This window comes from Macaca thibetana, chromosome 8 (genome assembly GCF_024542745.1).
Source record: "Macaca thibetana thibetana isolate TM-01 chromosome 8, ASM2454274v1, whole genome shotgun sequence".
NCBI classification, from domain to species: Eukaryota; Metazoa; Chordata; class Mammalia; order Primates; family Cercopithecidae; genus Macaca; species Macaca thibetana.
The window spans coordinates 97,122,078-97,146,263 of record NC_065585.1 but is presented as its reverse complement, the minus strand read 5'-3'; the positions used below and the strand labels follow the sequence as shown (position 1 = coordinate 97,146,263).

General features: G+C 40.9%; 1 protein-coding gene across 12 annotated transcripts in view; it reads left to right on the top strand.

The window, feature by feature from the left end:
- Positions 1 to 24,186, top strand: part of SPIDR (scaffold protein involved in DNA repair) — a 480,217-nt gene that overhangs the window by 379,977 nt on the left and 76,054 nt on the right. Inside the window, exon 1 of one of the 12 annotated variants that reach the window (XM_050800380.1) lies at positions 534 to 13,637. The exons of the other annotated variants lie outside the window; for them this stretch is intronic. Coding sequence (XP_050656337.1) covers positions 13,579 to 13,637 — 59 coding nt within the window. The 5' untranslated portion in view covers positions 534 to 13,578. Of the gene's footprint in view, positions 1 to 533; positions 13,638 to 24,186 lie in introns of those variants that run through there. 12 annotated transcript variants of the gene reach the window in all.

Below are 24,186 nucleotides of genomic sequence, written 5' to 3'. Positions count from 1 at the left end.
GAAGGCCCATAGAAGACGATTGGACTCCTTCATATCCACCAAAAGAGTTAGCAAGAACTCTTAGGAAGAGAGAAGTAAAAACATATGAACAAAGCAGAGAATAACAACAAAGTCCCACAGTCCTAAAATTTCATTTTAGCATGCCATTAGCTGTAGAATGTAGCATATAAAAAGATAGAGGGTGGCGTGCGGAAAAAATGTTTTGTCCTTTAACTTAATGTTCTGCCTTTTTAAAAGAATTCAAAGTCCAAATATTTTTATATGTATTACTTGGTAATAAGTATTAAAAGTATAAAATTTTGTGCTATGCACTACAACCATTGAACTATGATTTTTTGTTTGTTTTTTGTTGTTGTTTTTGAGACAGAGCCTCGCTCCTTTGCCCAGGCTGGAGTGCAGTGGTGTGATCTTGGCTCTCTGCAACCTCCACCTCCAGGGTTCAAGCAGTTCTCCTGCCTCAGCCTCCCAAGTAGCTGGAACTATAGGTACACACTGCCACACCCAGCTTTTTTTTTTTTTTTTTTTTTTTTTTTTTTCGTATTTTAGTGGAGACGGAGTTTCACTGTGTTGCCTAGGCTGGTCTTGAACTCCTGAGCTCAGGCAGTCTGCCCACCTCGGCCTCCCAAAGCGCTAGGATTACAGGCGTGAGCCACCACGCCTGGCCGAGCTGTGATTTTTAAAAGGAAATTTTTAATTAGATGCTGAAAAGGGTATGCATATTTGAGGTATACTTTAAAATGTTTTTAAATAAGCAAATCTTAATGCAAATAGATATTGCAAACACTAAGAAATTAAATAAATAAGATTAGTTAATTTTTAACCCCTGTCCTCAAGCCATACTCTAGCCTTGGCCTCCCAAAGCACTGGTGATACAGGTGTGAGCCACTGTGCCCAGCCAGACGAATCAATTTTGACTTTTCTCTGTACTACTTGCTGTATCCAAGCATGAACTTGTGTTATTTTTGAATATTTTTTATTTCTGTGATATAAGATTTGTTACTGATTCCTGCTCTAAATCTCAAGCAAGATTCAATTCGATGCATTTACTTGAGTGCCTACTGTAGATGAGACGTTTTAAAACAGTATGGCCATTACAAATATATGTTTAATGAGAGTGGGTAGTAAGTACTTATAGTAATAATGCTAAGCTTTAACAGTTCTTGAAACTTAAGTAAAAGGTGGTGTTACTAACACAAGCATGAAGGAATGCCACATGTGACTGGAGTGCTGCTGGGTTCCCCTGCAGCCTCAAGGGAGGAGGATGAACACTCAAGGGATAGACCAACTGAAGCAGGGAAACTTGGCCACATACTGCCTGACACAGAAGCCCAGCTGACTGCTACATCTTACCCAGCCTACCATGCGTAAGAACTACTTGAGACAACACTGAATTCCCTAAACTTCTGGGTGCTCAGTGGTGAACTGAGCAGAGGGAAGAAAGCCAGCACTCTGGGAAGGTACGCTTCACCTACTTACATCCTGATGGGGACTAACAGTGGCAACAGAGCTGTGCAGAGCCTCGGGCCCTGGCATGGTATTCCAGCCAGAGTGCGCTCTGCCATGTGTGGGAGCAGCCCTGGCATTCAAGGATTTGCATTGAAGGCCTTGGGTGAGGATGCTGTGAAGGTGGGCACTGTGTATACGGAGCAGTGACTTTGTGGGTCAAGAATTTAACATGTGGCCGGGCGCGGTGGCTCACACCTGTAATCCCAGCACTTTGGGAGGCCGAGGCAGGCGAATCATGAAGTCAGGAGATCAAGACCATCCTGGCTAACATAGTAAAACTAAACTAAAAATACAAAAAATTAGCTGGGCCTGGTGGTGGGCACCTGTAGTCCCAGCTACTCAGGAGGCTGAGGCAGGAGAATGGCGTGAACCCGGGAGGCGGAGGTTGCAGTGAGCCAAGATCGCGCCACTGCACTCCAGCCTGGGCAACAGAGCAAGACTCCGTCTCAAAAAAAAATAAAAAAGAATTTGACATGTGCTTGCTATGTGAGGCCAGTGAGTGAACCTGCACTCTGAGGCCCAGGATTTATAGGTCAGGACAGCCCCGCTGACTTCTTCGGGACCTGTCATAAACTCTTTTAAAGTGTTAATGTTTTTCGTATTCAAAAAAGCTCACCAATAAAAGAGGAAACTTTAGGAAAGGTTGAAAAGCAACTGTGGGCTGGCCACAGTGGCTTATCCCTTTAATCCCAGCACTTTGGGAGGCAGGAGGATTGTTTGAAGCCGGGAGTTTGAGACCAGCCTGGGCAACAAAGTGAGACCCCGTCTCTACTAAAAATTTAAAAATTAGCGGGGCATGATGGCGCGTGCTCTAGTCTTAGCTATTTGAGAGACTGAGGCAAGAGGATCGTTTGAGGCCAGGAGCTCAACGCTGCAGTGAGCCATGATGGCAACAGAGTGAGACCCTGTCTCTAAATAAATAAACGGGAAAAAAAATGGGATTTGATAGAAGGCAGGAACATGCACAGATATTGCAATATTTTTCAAATTTGGGAAATTATAAAGATCTTAATCATACATACGGATTCTAGCATATGGACTCTTATGGATTGAATCTGGATTATTTTAATTGATTCTACTTTGTTCTACTGCATTGAAATCATTGTTAGTATATTTAGTCTTCTCAGCTAACTTCTTATACCTAGATAACTGTCGAGGTTTATAAAGGCCTTAAAACATGAATAATACCTACACAACTGTGGGATGCTTTTTTTTTTTTAACTGAATGTATTTTAAGTCAAATTCAGTCCATATCTAAAGTCTGAAAATTGTAATATTCAGATGATTAATAGGTATAATTCTTTACCGTCTAGTCTGCATTCTGTAGTATTTGCCATACTTCTATAACTGCAACTTCTATTTTATTTATTTTAATTTTTTATTTGTTTGTTTTGAGACAGTCTTGCTCTCTTACCCAGGCTGGAGTGCAGTGGTGCAATCACAGCTCACTGCAGCCTTAGTCTCCCATGCTCAAGCGATCCTCCCACCTCAGCCTCCAGAGTAGCTGGGACTTAAGTCACATATCACCACACCTGGTTAGTGTTGTTGTTGTTGTTTTCTAGAGATGGGGTTTCATCATCTTGCCCAGCCTGATCTCAAACTCCTAGGCTCAAGTGATCCTCCCACCTTGACCTCCCAAAGTGCTGGGATTACAGGCATGAGCCACTGTGCCTGACTGCAACTTCTGTTTTAGAGAAAGTTGCAACTCAATAGTTAGTGGAATATTTCCTATGTATATTATATACACAAAAAAGCATTTGCCATGAAAAACCTAAACTGTGTATTCAAAAGCTTTAATATGAACACTATTATTCAAAATGGAAAGACTTTCATTCCTGCCCTCATGAAATAGAAATTCAGCTATATTTGATCATGACTGTAGAATATTACTAGAGATTGGGTCTTTTTATGTTATGTTTTGTTCAACTAGATACACCTTTTTGAGGTCATTCATATAGTTAGTGACATGTAAATGCTTTTTAACTACACACTGTTTAAACATTGTCAACAGAGGCATAGGGTATGGTATTCACATTTCTGGAACCTATGGGCTGTACCCTCAGTCTGTCCTGGAACCTCTGCATTCCACCCTCGGTCTGTCCTGGCTGCTGTGAAGATGGAGTGCTGGTGGCTGGTCCTTAGCAGTCACTCCACCTCACACCCAAGCTTAGCCACATGGCCAAGCCAGTCCTGTGGTGTTTATCAAGGAAGAAGGGCCCTGGGGATTGCAGGCTCCACTGTTTGCCTCCCTAGGCATCCCCTTACTTACATACCTGGCAGGGAGGGTTAGGTAGGACAGCCAAGCACTGCATAAATCTGAATGGAAGCTGATGTCAGGTCTCTCTCCTTCTTAGCTGTGCCCCACTATCACGCAAGGTGTTTCATGTGGCACATTCTGTGATGATGAGGTAACCGTGTTACCTTCATTTACTGAGTGCTTGCTAGGCATCACAAAATTATGGAGCACCTCCTCATGTTGGGTTTAGGAATATAGAGCAATGAACAAAACAGACAAGGGGCTAGCTCTCCAGAATAAAGTAAATAAGATCATTTTCAATTGGTTTGTAGCCAGGTAACCTTGGACAGATTACCTTATGCTTTGCTTTTCTCATTTGTAAAATGGAGGTTATGATGGTATCTCCTTATGTGATTGATATATTAATGAGATAATAGTCACAAAGCACTTAGAACAGGTCCTGGTACATGGTAAATGCTAAGTGCTAAAAAAGCACTCCCAATTATTATGAGACATAACACTGTGTGCCATGATATGGAGTAACCTGGGTAGGAGCATCAAGGTCACCTTGGAATGAGCAGTGAGGGGAAGCTGAGGAGGGAGAGCTTCAAGGTGAAACCTAACGGATGAAGTGGAGTCAGCCATGAAAAGCTCCAGGAGACACACTTTCCACGCAAAGACACCAGCTATTGCAAAGAAAAGGATGGACTTGGTGTGTTCTAGGAGCAGAGGAGAGGCCAGTGTACCTGGGATGTAGAGAACCCAGGGGCTGAGACAGATGCTTAGCACAGAGAAGAGCCAGGTGCCAGAAGTTCAGACTTCGTTCCAAGGACAGTGAGAAGCCTTTAAGGTTTTCAGCATGAGATACATGTGATCCAATCTGTGCTTTGAAAAGATCACATCAGCTGCTCCAGATCAAATGGAATGTGGAGGTACAAGAGTAGGAACAGGAAACAAGTTAGGCCATTTCAAAAATCCAGCCAGGTCAGACTGACGACCTGGACCAGAGTGCTTATGGTGAAAAGCGAAAGGTTCAGGGTCTGTTTTAGAGATATGGTTTACAGTACCAGCTAAAAATTGGATGTGGGATGATAGGAAGTGGGGTCTCAAGGATGACTGTGAAGTTGTTGGACTGGTGGTGGTATGGTGGTTATTGAGGTGAGGGGTGACTGGGGGAGGCCAGAGTTCTAGTGATGGCCTTGTTGAAGTGGAGACCTTTAAGACTCCAAGCTGAAGAAGTCGAATTGGATATGTACTTACAATGGGGGAGAGAGGTAAGCACGTGACGGCCAGGCACTGGACCCAGGAAGGAATTATCTTCTCTAGTCTTTATAGAAACACCGTAAGATAAATAACATCTAGCTATGGGAAACAAATTAATGAAAGCCACTTTCTAAGGTTAATTTTAAGTTAAAGGATTTTTTTCACCTTAATGTAGTAGATAGACCAGTGGAATAGAGAGTCCCAAATATATACAGGAATTTAGTTAATAAATACATACATTTCAAATCAATAGGGAAAGATGAACCATTCAATAAATGGGTAAGGACAATAGGTTAGCCATCTGGAAAAAGAAATGAATTGGATTTATACTTTAATCTTACACCAAGATAGATTCCAAATGAATCAAAGATTTAAACATAAAAACTGAAATTGTAAAAGTTCTAGAAGAAATAGTGGGAGAAGTATGTTGAGGTGGAAGTTTTTTCTGTGATTCAACATCCATGGATCCAAAAGAAAGTATTAATTAAGCCCACATGACAAAATTAAAAGTTAAATGGCAAATCGAGAATATGTATGTATAATTTGTATTACAAAGAGCCACTCTTCCTAGTACATGAGGTACTTATAGAAATTAGTAGGGAAGACTGACAACTCAGTATAAAAATGGGCAAAGGTTATGCATACAGAGTTCATAAAAGGAAAATATGCTCAATGTCTCATGATTTTAAAAAAAATGAATTAAAATAACACTATTATTTTTCCCCTACCAATTTTGCAGTAATCTAAAATTTTAGTAACTTTTGTTTGGTGAGGCTGAGAGGCAATAAACACTCTTCGTTTGGTGGAGGGAGAGTACATTGTCACCACTCCAGAGAGAGCACCTTGGCATGTGTATATACAGATGTGTGTGTGTGTGAATTTTTAACAGGTCAGCTCTTTGACCCAGCACTTCTACTTCTTGGAATTTATCCAACAGATATACTTGTGTATATATGAAATATAAGCTTATTCCTTGCCCCATTCTTTGTGATAGCAAGTGGAAATGGCATAAAGGTCAGCATTAGGAAATTAAAAATTATGGCACATGCTTGTAGTGGAATACCATGCAGCTCTCTATGTGACTACAAGAAGAATGAGGAAACACTCAATGAACTGTCACAGAAAAATATGTGACATTGGTTACATTGAAGGAATGGTGGGATGCTTGAAATGGGCTATATTCCTGGAATATATAGGGAGAAACTTTAGAAGCATATGTGAGAAACAAGTAACAGTGATTATCTGTGAGAGGTAGCTGGGAACTAGAAGATGAAGGATGGGAGCTGGAGGGAGGGAAACGTCACCATATACCTTTAAATTTTGAGTCATATATATTATTCAGAAAAATGAAAGGACTTTATATATAGTTATTTATCTTGAAATTTTTAGACATTATATATATTTTGGAAAGCAGTATATATAGCAATAGTGTTATACTCTTTGATCCAGTACTCCCTAGAAATTTAATTCATGAAAACTAAAAAAGTACACATAACAAAAGCAACACTGTTCCTCTTCATGGTAGCAATACCTATAATAATGGGGAAAATATAAGCAACCTAAGTGTCAGTGTAGGGGAATTATTTAATTGAATATGACATACAGCATGATATAATGTGAAGCCACTGTGTAATATAATTAAGAAGACCATGCTGAAACATTTATCCATTCAACAAATATTTATTGTGTGCGTACTGTGTTTCAAGCATTGTTCTAGGTGTTAGGGATACAGCAAGAAATAAGAGCCAAAATAAATAAATAAATCCATACACCATTGGAACTGCCATTATTTGGGGCAAGGCTGGCCACAGACCAATAGATATAATGTAAGAAATTAAGACCAGGCGCAGTGGCTCACGCCTGTAATGCCAACACTTTGGGAGGCTGAGGTGGGTGGAATCCCTGAGATCAGGAGTTCGAGACCAGCCTGGCCAACATGATGAAACCCCATCTCTACTAAAAATACAAAAATTAGCCAGGCGTGTTGGCACGCACCTATAATCTCAGCTACTCAGGAGGCTGACGCAGGAGAATCGCTTGAACTCAGGCAGCGGAGGTTGCAGTGAGCTGAGATTGCACCACTGCACTCCAGTCTGGGTGACAGAGTGAGACTCTGTCTCAAAAAAAAAGAAAGAAAGAAATGATGGTTACAACTTCAAATAAAGATAAGGGACAGTGAAGGTGGAGGTCTGCTATTTTTACGTAAGACTCAAGGAAAGCCTCACTGAGAAGGTAATACTTGAATGGAGATGGGTAAGTCATATAAATGTGTAGGGAGAGCATCTCAGCAGGGAGATCTGGTACTTGAGGATGCAAGAAGGGATCTGTTTGGCATGTTTGTGGAATGACAAGGAGGCCAGTGTTTCTGTGCATCACATACATGAAGGTCAGAGAGGTAGGGTAGGGTTGGGACTCTGATCATGAGGAGGTCTAAAAAGCCATGACAATAAGGCCTTTGGGTTTTTTCCCACGTGTGATACAAAGCCATTAGAAATTCTGGAACCCCTGCAGAAGTGATTCTAAATGACTATGTGAGAAGCAAGAGAGTCTGAGTCCTCCATTAGGGCAAGCTGGTGGATAAAGACATGGTGTAGAACTGGAGATATCCAAGAGGTAGAAAGGTAATTCAACTTCGCACTCTGATTGGATGTGGGAGGTGGAGAAAAGGGAGGGATCCAGAAGGATTCTAAGGTTTGGGCAACAAGATGAATGGTGGTACCATTAATGAGACAAAATTCAGGAGGGAGAACAGAGTTGGAGAAAGCTGAGAAGATGATGTGTTTTGTTTTAAACATGTTGAATTTGTTGAGGGACCTGTGAGTCACAAATATCAAAAGGAAGAAAAGTAAAATGAACCCTGTCATGTTTGATCAGAATTAGGGTAGTACAAACTCATGATTTTCAAGATGGATGGATGAATGAATAGAAGTCAGTGTGTGTGAGAGGGTGTATATGTGCACACACTTCCCAGCTGTTCTAAGAGGCCCTGGGACAGTGATACGTCAGTAGCAATGAGCACACCTAGTGCCAGATAGTAGCTTTTAAATACCTGAAGGGACTTGGCAAAGTGGCTGATTCCAAGTTTGGATGAGAGAAAATACAAGATGAGCCTTGAAATCTTGTTATGTTAGAAAGTAAGAATGTTCTCAAAGAATGATGGGGACATCAAAAAGAAAAAGGACACCAAAGCTAGCTTGAAAGAGTCCCCAACTAGCCAAATCTGGGGCAATTCATGCATCAAAATAAAAGATAGTTATGGATTATAAACCATTCAGTAAGACTCCATGAGTCACACTGATATAAAAACAAATGAAAAATAAAAATGAAAAAGAATTTAAGAAAATGAATGAATTGGAAATTTGATAAGGAATAGAATATTAGACGGTTTCACAGTATCTCCCACATAATGTTTTTTAACTTCAAAAGGAAAAAGAGTAACTTATAGTTGAGAAGCCTGACAGATATCACCTTAAGTTTTCAAAAGTGAACATCATCAGTATCGGGACAAATTAAAATAATGTAATTATTTTAATTACACAGAATTTAATTATTGTAATACACAGAATGTACTTAGAAGCCAGCCCGGGATGCAAACCTATAGTCCCAGCCACTCAGGGTGCTGAGGTGAGAGGATCACTGGAGTCCAGGAGTTTGAGGTTGTAGTGCACAATGATCATTCCTGTGAATAACCACTGTAATCTAGCCTAGGCAGCATAGAAAGAGCCCGTCTTAAGAAAAAGTGGAAAGAATGCAAAACAAACAAACAAACAAAAAATAGTACACAGCATCACTTCTGTGTTATTTTTACCAATGATACATCAACTGAATCTCATAATCAGAAGAAATCAGACAAACCCAAAATGAGGGTTCATACCCTGCAGAATACCTGAACTGTTTCCTTACAAAATGTCAGGGTTATGAAAGTCAAGGAAAGACTGAGGAACCATTCCAGACTGCAGAGTATTAAGAGACATGATAACTAAATGCAGCCCGATTCTGAACTATCTCCTTTTGCTCTAGGACGTTACCAGGGCAATGGGTGAAACATGAGTGAGTAGGAAGATTAGATGGAGGGAAGATTAGGATTCATGTCCTCCTTTTATGGCTGTAGAGCGGTTATATGGGAAAAAGTCCTTATTTGTAGGAAAAACACACAAAAGTATTTGGGAATGAAGGGGTATCATGTCAGGAAGTTACCCTCAAATAATTCAGGGGAAAAAAAACATGATTTTTACTGTATTTAGAACTTTTTAGTAAACTTGAGATTAAAAACTTTAAAGGGATGGTTTAACATATACAAGTCAATAAATATGATAACATCACATTGACAAAATATAAAAACAAAAATCATATGATCATTTTAATAGATGCAGAAAAAGCATTCAATAAAATCCAGCATCCCTTTATGATAGAAACCCTCCACAAACCTGGCATAGAAGGGACATACGTCACAGTAATAAAAACCATATATGACGAACCCACAGCCAACATCATATTGAATGGGGAAAAGCTGAAAGCATTCCCCTTGATAACTGTAACAAGACAAGGGTGCCCACTGTCACCCTTCTATTCAACGTAGTACTGGGAGTGCTAACCAGAACAATCAGGCTACAGAAAGAATTAAAGGGCACCCAGATAAGAAAAGAGGAAGTCAACCTGGTATTGTTTCCACTCATATGATTGTATACTTAGAAAATCCTAAAGACTCCTCCAAAAGACATCTAGACTTGATAAACAAATTCAGCAGAGTCTGAGAGTACAAAATCAATGTACACAAATCGTAGCACTGCTATACACCAACAATGACCAAGCTGGGAATCAAATCAAGAACCCAGTCTTTCTTACAATAGCTGCAAAAAATAAAATACCTAGGAATATACTTAACCAAGGAGGTGAAAGATAAAGAGAACCGCAAAACACTGCTGAAAATGATCATAGATGATAGAAACAAATGTAAACACGACTCATCTCATGGATTGGAAGAATCACTATCATGAAAATGATCATGCTGCCCAAAGCAACCTACAGATTTAATGTAAATCATATCAAAATACCAACATCATTTTTCACAGAATTAGAAAAAACAGTCCTAAAATTCATAGGCACCAAAAAAGAGCCTGAATAGCCAAAGCAATAGTAAGCAAAAAGAATAAACCTGGAGGTGTCACGTTACCTGACTTCAAATTATACTATAAGGCTATAGTTACCTTATATCAGCATGGTGCTGATACAAAAGTAGATACACAGACCACTGAAAAAGAATAAAGAGCCCAAGAAATAAGGCCAAATACTTACAGCCAATGGATCTTCAACAAAGCATATAAAAACATAAATTAGGGGAGGGACACCCTATTTAATCAATGGTGATGGGAAAACTGAAAAGCCACATGGAGAAGAATGAAACTGGATCCTCGTCTCTCACCTTATACGAAATCAACTCAAGATGGATCAAAGACTTAAATCTAAGACCTGAAACCATAAAAATTCTAGAAGATAACCCAGGAAAAACTCTTCTGGACATCCCTTAAGCAAAAAATTCATGACTAAGAACCCAAAAGCAATTACAACAAAGACAAAAAAATAAATAAATGGGACCTAATTAAACTACAAAGCTTCTGCACAGCAACAGAAATAATCATCAGAGTAAACAGACAACTCACAGAATGAGAGAAAATATTTGTAAACTATGCATCTGACAAAGGACTAATATCTAGAATCTACAAAGAACTCAAGCAAATCAGCAAGGAAAAAAGAGACAAGTAATCCCATCAAAAAGTTGGCAAATGACATGAATAGACATTTCTTAAAAGACAATTTACAAATGGCCAACAAACATGAAAAAAAAATGCTCAACATCACTAATTATCAGGGAAATACAAATTAAAACCGCAGTGAGATAGCACCTTACCCCCTCAAGAATGGACATTATTTTGAAAGTTAAAAAACAATAGATACTGGAACAGATGTGGTGAAAGGGGAACGCTTATGCACTACTGGTGGGAATGTAAGTTAGTACAGGTCTATGGAAAACAGTATAGAGATTCCTTAAAGAGCTAAAAGTAGATCTACCATTTGATTCAACATTCCCACTGCTGGGTATCTACCCAAAGGAAAGTAAATCATTATTTTAAAAAAGACACCTATACACATATTATTTATTGCAGCACAATTCGCAGTTACAAAGATAGGGAACCAACCTAAGTGACCATCCATCACACAATGAGTAGATTTTAAAAAATCACTATACACACCATGGAATACTTCTCAGCCATAAAAAAAGAACAAAACAATGGCTTTTGCAGCAACTTGGATGGAGCTGGAGGCCATTATTCTAAATGAAGTAACCCAGGAATGGAAAACCAAATACTGTATGTTCTCACTTAGAAATGGGAGCTAAGCTGCCAGCACACAGAGACATACAAAGTGATATAATGGACTGCAGAGACTCAGATGGGGGAGAGTGGGAGAGGGTGAAGAATAAAAAAACTACCTATTGGGTACACTGTACACTACTTAGGTGATGGATGCACTAAAACCTCAAAATCTCAGACTTCAACACCATACAATTAATCTGTGTAACCAAAAATTACTTGTACCTACAAAAGCCATTGAAATTTTAAAAAAATAAATAAGGGTCAGAAATTAAATAAATAAAAACTTTTTTAAATGATCAGAAAAGTGAGCAGGAGGCAGTCAAATGGAACTGTGAGGCCCACACTTTCTCAAAAGGTTGGCAGGAAAGAGAGGGTGACATACGCTCCCAGCAGAGACTGCACTGAGCATTTGGAGCCAGTGTGTAGAGAGGGAAGAGATACACCTAGGTTACATGGTGACCACTGCAAAGCAAAATCCTAGAGGCTGTGTTTTGCTGGGCACCCAGGTCCAGTGGAAAGAGCAGGCTGAGCAGGCAGCAGGAGGACGTCAGCTGGGCACGGCAGGCAGTTCCAAGGTGGGCTGGCTGGAAACAAAACTAATTTCTACCTAGGAACCTTCCTTCTCTCTGAGAACTAGAGTTGTCTTCTGAAAGTGGCCGTTGTCTGCTGTCTTAAGTACAGTAAACTGAATATGGTTAGTCTTCAAATTTGAAATTACTTCATTGAAAAATGTATCAAAACAATTTAATATTTCTCAGTGATACTGTTCCTAAAACAGGTTTTCTTAGGATTGTAGAATTTACAAAATTACCGTTGATATTTGAAAAAGAAGAAAGCCTTGTATGTGTATGCATTTGCCAAGGCAGCTTGTTTTTTTATTTGGTAGGGTCAGAGCAGGTAGAACATGTATGCATACTTCACAAAAACAGGTGATTTATAAGCCGTTGCATTAGACAGGACTGGTTTCCAAGCCGGTCAGTCAGCTTAGAATGTGAAACCCTGATTCAGAAGCGAATCCCCTAAGGATGATTCAACGCTGTGTTTCCTGTTGTGCCAGTAGGCCCACTACAGTAGTGGTTTACCCCCACCTCACCCAGTTCATTAGACTCTGGCCCAGTCCCACACTGGAACTATAGAGCCTGAAGACTATATGAGCAACTGTCTTCTCATTCTCCTTAGACTGTTCATGACTGAGGAGAGGGATGCTAATCCATTCCATGGAGTGGAGCCTCAGGGTTTACAGGCTTTATTCCCTCCAAGAACTCTGCCTCTGAAAGCCTGTGTGACTCTTGTGTGGGCCAACATGCCCTTTGGTGGCCTAAGGGAAGCTGTAGGACACTAAATTACCCATGGTACCATCAAAACCTGCATCTCCAGGCCCATGTCTTGTTCCTTACTCTATACCCAGTTAGAAACCCTTGGCCCCTCGGGTTTCAGTGATGAATGGGCATGGGAAAGTGGGAATACCAAATGGCTGCTCATTTGGTAGTCAGTTGGGGAATGCATGAGAGAAAATAAGACCACAGTGTGCCCAGGGATGCTGAGCTGATGGCACATTTTGAGCAATAAACTTTCTTAGTGTAGATCCCTCCTTCCTTGCTCTCTCTTTTCCTTCATTGTTCTTGTCCTAATTTACAACTTCACTAAGTTCCTTTCCCACTTGTATACTTTGTAGCAATATATGTTTTGGTTTGTGAACTACCTCATATTGTCCCCAAGGGCAGGAACTATGTCTTATGTCCCTTTTCCCCATGAAGGGTGAATAAATGCCTGTTGATTAACTCAACTTGGTGTAACAAGCATATATTATCTATAATGCATAAGTCTCTGAGCTAAGGACTCTGACAGGTACATAGGGAATAAGAAATATGATTCCTGCCTTCAAGAAACTTCCAGGAGAGAGAAAAGATCTCCTCATGTTATTATAATACATAGTAAATGTGATGAGAACTAAAAGACAAAAAAAAAAAAAAAAAAGAAAGAAAGAAAACACTTTTTAACGCAAAGAAAAAAAGGAAAAAGAATTGTTTACACCATGAGAATAAGAGAAGTCTTCATACAAGACATGGAGTTTCAGTTTGACTTGAAAAATGATACCTAGATGAGTGGGAGTAGCAAGGACTATCAGATTCTATGAGGGGAACAGGTGGGAGCCAAGATAGATAGGGGCGTGGTAGCATCTTGATCTTAGACCCCACCATGTGTGTACCAAGAGGCATGCAGGAGCCATTGGGATACTCCCAAAGTTCTCTGGCCAGGTGAGTGACATGATTAACTGTATTCAATAAGAAGGAGCACTGTAGTAGCAACCTGCAGGAGAGGTTAGAAGAAAGGAAAGAACAGGGGTTAAGAGACAGGTTGGGAATCATCTGCCTAATCCATGTAGGTGGCAGGAAGGACAAGACCATGACAATGGGGATGAGGAGGAGAATATTAAAAAGGTGATGCAGAGGGAAAATGGACAGGTTACAGCAACTGGATGTGAAAGGAAATAGAGTACTCCCAGGTTTTGAGACTCGGTGACTGGGAGAACGGTGGGGCATTCTTCAAGAGGGATCTCTGCATAATGATGGTAAAGTAACAGATCTATAGAAAGAGAGATACTGGCCAGTTACATTAGCTGTGTATTCATGACCTAAATAAATGCAGCAGTGATTTTATTCTGTGTACCCTAGGAAATACAGATGCATTCGTATAACTCTTTGTCAATGATAAAATTCTGGTTGATCTTCTTGAGAAGGTTTAGACTCTTTTCTTTCTTAATACCTAGACCCATATAAGACATTATCTTTTAATACAACTGTCATGATGTATATGTTCTTAAAATGGCATAATACCTTACATTTTTGGTCCATTGAGTTTTGACATGGGTGTCAGGCAATTCAATGGAGAAAAGAAGAGTCATTCCAATCAGTGGTTTTGGAATGACTAGGTATCCACATATAAAAGAATTAAGGTGGACCCCTGCCTCATACCATGCACAAAAATTACTGCAAAATGGATCACAGACCTAACGTAAGAACTAAATTTCTCAGAAGATAATGTAGGACTATATCTTCCTAACCTTATGTATTATTAGGCAATGGTTTCTTGGATGTGACAACAAAATCATAAACAAAAGAAAAAATACATAAATGGGACTTCATCAAAATTAAAAACTTTAATGCGTCAAAAAACAAATTTGCAAATCACTAATCTGATAGGGGACTTGTATCTGGAATATGTAAAAAACACTTACAACTCAACAATAAAAAGATACCCAAATAAAAGATGGTTGAAAAATTTGAATAGACATTCAAAATATGCAAATGGACAGTAAGCACATGATGATCAACATCATTAGATACTAGGGAAATGCAGATAAAAACCACAATGAGATACCACTTCACAGTCACTAGGATGGCAATAAAAAGAAGGACAATACTAAGTGTGGATGAATTCAGATGTGGAGAAGTTGGAATCTTTGCACACTACCTGATGAGAATGCAAAATGTTGCAGCCATTTTGAGAAACAGTGGGGCAGTTCCCCAAAAAGTTAAACATGGAATTACCATATAACCCAGAATTTCCACTGCTAGGTATATACTCTTAAGAATTGAAAACATATGTCCATGTAACTTCTACACAATCACTCCATAGCAACATTACTCATAATGCAAAACTGTCAAAACAACTGCAATGTCTGTCAGCTGATAGAAGATAAATAAATGTGATATATCCATGTAATGGAATATCTTTCAGCAACAAAAAGGAATGAAACACTGATCCATGCTATAACATGAGTGAACCTAGAAAACATCATGCTAAGTGAAAAGAAGCTAGGCATAGAAGGCCACATATCATATGAGTCCATTTATGTGAAATAACTAGAACAGGCAAATCCATAGAGGCAGAAATCCAGTCAATTGTTGCCAGGGACTCAGGGGAGGGGAGAATAGGAGTAATTGATGGATGGAGGTTTCCTTTTGGGATGATAAAAATATCCTGGAATTAGATAGCGCTGATGGTTGCAGAACATTGCGAATATACTTAATGCCACTGTGGTACACTTTAAAAGGATTAAAATAGTAAATTTTATTTTATGTGTATTTTGCTACAATATAAACAGGTCCATTCTATGGTATGTGAATTATACCTCAGTAAAGCTGTTATAAAAATAAAAGGCATAATAGCTTGTTTTAATTACCAGGGAATTGTGCTGAGGAAAAAAAAAATCCAATCCCAAAAATTGTATACTGGATGATTCAATTTTTATAACATTTTTGAAATGGCAAAATTTTAGAAGAGAGGACAGTTTAGTGTTTTTCTGATGTTAGTCATGAGGGTTGGGAGATGGAAGGAGGTGAGTTATTAAAGGGCAGCCTGAGGGACCCTTATGGTGATGGAACTGTTAAGTATTTTGACTGTGGTAGAAGGTACAGGATCCTACACAGGTGATAAAACTGTCAAACTAAATACGTGACACACATCCAAGTAAAAGAGTGGCAGGTTTTATCAATGTCAATATCCTAGTTGTGATATTGTATTATTGTTTACTAGTACATATAGTTTATACTCTTGGGGTAACTGGGTAAGGTGTACAGGGGTTCTCTCTGTAGTATTTCTTAGGACTGCATGCGATTCTACAATTAATAAAAGTTTCAATTAATAAAAAGGCAGGCTGGAAGCAATGACTCTTGCCTCCAATCCCAGCACTTTGGGAAGCGAAGGCAGGAAGATCCCTTGAGCCCAGGAGTTCCAGACTAGCCTGAGCAATACAGCGAGACCCCATCTCTACAAAAAATTTAAAAATTAGCTGGGCACATTAGCACAGGCCTTAGTCCCAGCTATTTGGGAGAGTGCAGTGGAATGATCACTTGAGCTCAGGAGGTTGAGGCTACACTGAGCCATGATCATGCCACTGCACTCCAGCCTGAGCAACAGATTGAGACCCTGTCTCAAAAAAAAAAAAGGCAAAAGAGGTAAGTATCTTTGAAAACTTGTTCCATGGGTAAACGTCTATCAAATTACAAGATGTCTTGGCCGGGTGTGGTGGCTTACACCTGTAATCCCAAGCACTTTGGGAGGCCTAGGCGGGCGGATCACCTGAGGTTGGGAGCTTGAGACCAGCCTGACCAACATGGAAAAACCCCGTCTCTACTAAAAATGCAAAATCAGCTGGGCGTAGTGGGCATGCTTGTAGTCCCAGCTACTCAGGAGGCAGAGGCAGGAGAATCGCTTGAACCTGGGAGGCAGAGGTTGCAGTGAGCCGAGACCCGCAATTGCACTCCAGCCTGGGCAGCAAGAGAGAAACTCCATCTCAAAAAAAAAAAAAAAAAAAAAAGTTCGATATTCACCGGCAGTAAACAAATCGAAGTCTAGACTGGCACCAGTTGTGTCAGCGGTTTTATTTGTGTCTTCCTTAAAGACCAAGCTTGCAGCAGGGTTTTGTTGTTGTTAATCTCAGCAACACAATATTTTTCTAAAATAAAGATGATGTGTGAGTATGGAAAAGGCCTTTCTTGGCCAGACTTGGTGGCTCATGCCAGTAATCCCAGCACTTTGGGAGGTCGAGGCCGATGGATCGCCTGAGGTCAGGAGTTCGAGACCAGCCTGGCCAACGTAGTGAAACCCCGTCTCTACTAAAAATACAAAAAAATTAGCTGGGCGTGGTGGCAGGCACCTGAACCCTAGCTACTCAGGAGGCTGCGGCGGGAGAATCGCTTGAACCGATGGGGTGGAGATTGCAGTGAGCCAAGATCGCACCATTGCACTCCAGCCTGATCAACAAGAGCAAAACTCCATCTCAAAAAAAAAAAAAAAAAGACCCTTCTCAGCCGGTCACAGTGGCTCACACTTGTAATTCCAGCACGTTGGGAGGCTGAGGCTGGTGGATCACTTGAGCCCAGGAGTTTGAGACCAGCCTGGGCAACATGGCCTAGCCCTGTCTCTACCAAAAATACAAAAATTAGCCAGGCGAGGTAGTGAGTGCGCCTGTGGTCCCAGCTACTCTGGAGGCTGAGGTGGGAGGATCAGTTGAGCCCAGGAGGTGGAGGCTGCAGGGAGCCGAGATGACAGCACGGTACTCCAGCCTGAGAGACAGAAGGAGGGTGGCCCTGTCTCAAAAGAAAAAAAGGCTGAGGGTTTTTGTCCTCTTCTTTTGGTTAAGTCACTTTTAGGAAAGTAAGATTGTTACTCCTTTCGGTTCATTGATATTTAAAAGTTTACATGTCACACTTTTATTCCAGCAAAGAGAAAATATGATTTTTAAATGAATAAAAAACACATTTCTGTGCAGTAGAAGTCGTGCTAACATCTCATGTTAAAAAGATAAACAACAGGATTAACTGTTTACTTTGGGAGTGCAGAGGCTGGTTGTTTTTGAGAAGAAGAACACAATGTCCTGCTGTCTCTGGTTTCCCGGCCGTCCTCCCAAGCCTCTGCAGGAGTGGGCGAGGCCCCCGCCCCCAATGCTTCCCCTCCCCCACCCCGCCCCGCCCTCGCTCTCGCCCCCGCCTTTTCTCAGTGGCTCCCTTGCGCTCAGTTTCCAGCCCTCTTCTCCCCATGCTCCCTTTTTTTCTCTCTCTGGTTTTATCACTTCTTCCTCTGATTTCTTCTGTTTTTTCCTTGGGTTGAGGCTTCATAAGAGATTATAAAGTGAAGGGCAGGTCTTTGTTGATCTTTAGAGCCTGCTTAAGTTGACAGTGACCTAGAATGAAACAGCCGGGCCTGACTCCGATTCCGGGAATTCTTGGTGGACTGCTAAGAACTGCTCCCATAACTCACGTAAACATCCCACATAGCCACTTAATCTGCCCTCTCAGCACATGCGTGCGCAGGCACACACGTTTGCTGTGTTCTCGCTGTCCCTCCTTCGTGTAGCTATGAAACTGAGCCAGTGAATGAAAGAAAGGGAAAACACGTAGTTTTGGAAACGAGGAAGGGACATTTAAAACTTTTTTAAAAGAGAAATTGAATTGTACTCCCACAACTTCCACTACAAATCAAGAGTTTTATTTTTTTATTCCCTGTGATTTGTTCTGTTGCCTTGACAGATAAGACATGTATTTTTACAGTTTTTGAAATATTCTTTAATTGGCATAATGGACATTAAGTTGGTAAGAAAAGGAAAAAAATTCTTAAAGACAAATATTAACTTCATAATGGACTTTTATATTTACAACGAGAACAAGGAACCTCTTATCTGTCTTATTTTATGTTGCTGGGAATGCGCGGTGGAATGTGGTTTCATTTGGCACCAGTTTTAATCAGCTCTTCCAACATGGTCCAGGCCTCACCCTCATGGCTCAGAAATGCACAGAGTCCAAGTCCTGCAGAATGGCTGCTGATGCCTGAAACAGGCGATTCTGCTGCTACCCTGTTTCCCTGGAATCACTTTCTGACTGCTGCCTTGTTTTCCCAGTTGAGAGGGTTGGAGTGTGGGTGGCTAAGGGCAGGGACCCGCTGTAGACATGGTATTCTAATGATTATGTATTGCTTTACCCACAATGGAGCTTTACCTTGCAAAGCAAAACAGCAGTAGCTGAATGATGAGGTCACCATTGTAAGGCCGCATCTGTGTGAAATGGTATGCCCTGTGCCGTTCTCAAGCACCGTCCTGTGAGCACCTTCCCATAAGATTAGGCCTTTTATAAAAACGCAGACACCTGCTTCAGGACCTAGGAGAGCTGGCACTTAATGAGCGGGAACCCTATTTTCTTGTCAGTTAACTACATCTGTAATAACGCGCATTTATCTGGTAGGTGAAGGAAACTAAGATTTTGAGCACAGAAGAGATGCAGGCACTTAACTGACTGTGAAACGAGTTCACATAATCTGGATTGTGCAGGTACCCGAACTCCTAGTGCCTGTGTCCATTCGTGTCATGTGGTGCCTGCTCCCCTGCAGACCGCAGTCTTACAGTCATGAAAGTGGGGGTTATTTGGGTGAGTGTCTATGGGAGAAACATTGATCTTAAACGTTAAATAAGTGGAATTCACTTGGCGGACTCTTATTCCAAGGAGTTTTGAATGACTTTCTGGCTGATGGAATCAGTGCAGTTCTGAGACTCTCATTCTAAACACGTGTCCTACTTCTTCTCTGTGAGCTATTTTATCATGGCTGTTCTAAGCACTTATCTAAGTTAATCACTCCTGTAGATAGCAGCATCCCCTCACACCAGGTATAAGGGACCCACCAACCATGCTCAGTGCTGCATGGGGCAGAGAAGTCGCCTGCAGCCCAGGCCTTAGCTCAAGATCACTAGCAGCGGAGAGTGTGGTGTACTGGATGCATACCTTTGCCTTGGCAGTGGATATTCTATGGCAGGACAGCAAAGGAAGGTACTCAACTGCTTCCCAAAGTGGAAGCTCCATTTTATGAACATTAATCACATAACTTTAAGATGTCAGATCTCTTGAGCCTGCTGTGGCCTGGCTAGCCACTGGTTCCCAGTATTTCAGAGCTTACTAAGGACAGTGCCGGTGTCTGCTGGTTGTCATGCAGAGCACAGCCACACACAGTGAGCTTCTGCTCCTCAACTTGGGTGCTGGTGCCTGAGCTGCAGCTGCAGCCTTCTCTATAGATACATATCTATTTAACATTCCTTAAACAAAAATAACTGAAAGGACTTCTAGAGAGTATCCCCTTATCTTATAAAAGGACTCTCAGCCCAGAGAGCTTCTGTGCCTTGTCGATAGTGGCAGAGCTGGGATCCCAATGTTCCTGCCCTCCTGTTTTGAGTCACATTCTCCGTAGAGCAGTTTGCCCTTTCCAGTTCTGTGTTAATCAGCCCCGTTCTCACTTGCATCCTGCCTCAAGTCACTTGAGCAGCCTCTGGGTTCTTCCACAGCTCCCTGTTCTCTGAAATGAGGCCCATCCTATGCCTGATGCCGAGGCTGCTCTACACTCTTCACACCCACTCACCTCCTCCAAACCTCAGGCCAGCGCAGGCGCTCTGTCCCGCATCCCTTACCCACAACTATGCTCTCCGGTCTCTACCTTGAAATGTTTCTTGAATGTGTTTTCACATGCTGACAGAAGCCAAAGAGACAAAGAGGGTGGCAGCATCTGAGGACTGGGACCAGGCATGGAGGGGAGGGCACCAGGATGGACTTGGAAGCCCATGTCTCATCCTGAGGCAGCCACTACCAGGGTTGCAGGTTTCTCAAGATAACTAGAAAGTTGAATTTTATGTAAAGTCTTCCAGTTCTTAATTTTAGTTACTAGTTTCTGAAAACGTTAACACTATATAAACAAAAGAAAACATGCTAGCCAGTGAGCACTACTTTGCACCTTCACTCCTTCCTCTCAGGCATTTGTCATTGATTAGGGCGGTGGACTCCCACTGGGTCTAAAGAGACTGTCTAAAAGTTCTCTCTTCAAGCGAACTCCTCACAAAACCCATTCCCTCACCAATGCCGTTAGAGAAAATAATTTTTATCAAATTTTTAATTTTTTCCTAAATATGTTTAATTTTAAAGTAAGAATAATGCAACAAATAGTCTTTCCTCTTATCCCTGCTTTCTCCTATTGCTATGGTCTGAATGTTTGCATCTCCCCCAAAATTCATATGTTGAAATCTTCACCCCCAAGATATTAGGGGGTGGGACCTTTGGGATTAACATCCTTATAAAAGAGGCCCGAGAGAGTCATTAACCCTTCCACCATAGGAGGTTGCTTGGAAAAGACAGCCGTCTGTGAGGCAGCAGGCCCTCGCCAGATGCCAAACCTGCTGGTGCTTTGATCTGGGACTTCCCAGCCTCCAGAACTGTGAGCAATACATTTCTATTGTTTATGACCCCCCCAGTCTGTGGTATTTTTGTTAGAGCAGCTCAAATGGACTAAGACACCTATCTTGTCTTTCTCTCTTATTATCTTCTAGCCTCCTTCCAGTGTCTCAGCTGTGGAAAACCTCTTTCCCATCCTAGGGTTTCATACATGCTATGCTCTCTATTTTCAGTGTTCTCTCAGCCTTTGCATGACTCGTTGCTTCTCTCTGTTTAGGCTCAGCTTAAAGATCACCTTCCTTTAAGAAGCCTTCCCTGACGACCCTGACTAGACCATCCTACCACCCCAGTGCTATCTCTCACAGCACTCTTTATTTCCTTTCTAGCACTCACACAATCTGTGGTTGCACATTTGTGTGTGATTGGTCTCTCTTGCCAAGGAGCACAGACGGCAGGGACTGTTTGCCCACTATCCTGTACCTAGCACCTCACAGAGGGTCTATCCAGGAGGCAGTCCTGTTGTATTTAGCACATGAATGAATGGATCATTGATTTACTAGAAACCCTAAGAAGGCCAAGGCACTGTTTTGGAGCACAATGACAAACCCCCAAGTGCTTTTGTTATCAAGGATCTTGTGACACTTATTTCATGGCTGTGCAGCCCTTCATGCCTCACTGCGTGTGTTGTACTTCCATTATCTGGCTTGGCAATTTTGTACTTGGCTCATTTCTTGTGTTCAAACAAATCAAGATGTCTCAAGAAATAACAACTCACACTTAAGTCTACAAATTCAGAATGGATAGTTTCCAAATACTCTCAAGACTTACAAATAAGGGCGAAAGACCCATTTTGTTTTCTCACACGACACATGCTAATCATCTAGAGAATCTTTATTTCCGGTGGGAATAAATCGAAGAAACAGAAGACCAACTTTCAAAATAGCAGAATGAGGACACAGTGGATTCTCTCTCCAACAAACATTTAGCTGGAGAAAATTATGAAAGACAAGCATTTAAAATCTCTAGAAATTGTCCTCAGGGCATACAGCAAATGGAGAAACATTCCATGAATGGAATCAAAAATAACTATTAAATCTAAGTGAGAACGGCAAGTCTACGGTCTGTGAGCCACAACCCACTCCCCCACCATCCAAACTCATTTTATAGAAACTAACTTGGGGCTCTACTCCAGGGAGTCTAGTCACGAAGATGGTCCCCTCTTCCCCCAGCTCCCAGTGTAGGGTACATTTCACCCTTCATGGCCAGCCTTCAACATTTCTCATCACCCACCAAATGAGTCAGGCCAAGATTACGGACCTGATTGTCCCACTCCAGCTCACCCGTAGGTTGGAGGCTTCGTGCTAGAGAGGCAAGCCCAGAAGACTAGTTGGGGGAGGTGGGAAAGGCAATAGAAACTGCATTTGGGGAGGTCCAGATGTTTGATTTAGCCGATGAAGATTTCAAACCAGCCATTATAACTATGTTCAAAGAACTAAAGGAAACCATGTCTAAAGAATTAAAGGAATGTATGTTAATATTAACAATGTCTAATCAAATAGAGCATCAATAAAAAGATATAAACTATGAAAAGAACCAAATAGAAATTCTGGTGTTGAAAAGAACAACCACCAAAGTGAAAAATTCACCATAGGGGCTCAATAATAGATTTGAGACGGCAGAGCAAAGAATTCGTGGACTTGAAATTAAGATAATGAGGCAGGTCATGGTAGCTCACGCCTGTAATCCCAGCATTTTGGGAGGCCAAGGCTGGTGGATCACTTCAGCTCAGGAGTTTGAGACCAGCCTGGGCGACATGGAAAAACCCCATCTCTACAAAAAACACACCAAAAAATTAGCTGAGTATGGTGGACTTGGGAGGCTGGAGTGGAAGGATCACTTGAGCCCGGGAGGTCGAGGCTGCAGTAAGCCAAGATTGTGCCACTGCACTCCAGCCTGGGTGACAGAGTGAGACCCTGTCTCCAAAAAAAAAAAAAAAAAGAGAGAAATTAAGATTATGTAATCTGAAAGAGAGAAAAGAATGGAGAAAATGAAAGAGAACCTCATAAAAATGTTGGACATGATTAAGTGCACCAAAATGTGTGTAATGAGAGTGCCAGAGAGAGGATGATGCAGAAAATATTTGAAGAAATAATGGCTGAGCACTTATCAAATTTGATGCAAAATTTTAATAAGTTAAAATGTGTAATGTATTACATACACCTAGACACCTCAAAGTCAAAATGTTGAAAACCAGAGATAAAGAGAAAATCTTGAAAATAACAAAAGAAACATGATTCATCATATATTAATACAAGGGAACCCCAGTGACAGTCCAGCTGACTTCTCATCAGAAACAATGGAGGCCAGAAGGCACTGGGATATATCTTCAAAATGCTGAAAGAAATTAAATTGCTTACACCATACTTACTTTCTGGCCTTTAATTCCTGAGGTTAGGTGAGTAGGATTGAACATGAATTATTTTATCTTAGCTCGCCTTTTCATTTTTATAGAAACCAAAGACGGCAGTTGTTCACCTTCATTTTGAAGTATTCTAGCTTTTTACTTGTTTGGACTAGACCTAATTATTAGCTACAGAACCCTAATTTTTATATAAAATTTCCTTCAGTTACAGAACCATGAGAAATTAGTTTGTACTATATAAATATCTTATAGCCGCTACAAATTAAATAATGTCATACGTATCTGTGGAAATGTTAAGACTAGTTATCTTAAAATAGGCGATACATTCGTTCACATATCACTTGCTAAATACTGCTAATACACAGTGGGAGGACCTAAAATCCTGTTTTTCTGCATCAGGTGACCACTCAGGTATTTCCTGGCATTCTTGGGTATAAAAGATCATATTATCAAGGAGATTGAACACAGTAGTAATTTATGTATGGTTTTGATATGTTAAAATACATATTAGAAAAAATATTGCTAACAACATTTTGGTGTTAGTGCTAATTTTTGAGAAACACCTATTAATACTTTGAGAGTATTAGTGTTTGATGACACATAAATTTTGTGCATTTTTTTAAAAAACATAATTTGGAAAAGCTTTAAATTGAAGGTTATTTGAAATAACCTCTTATT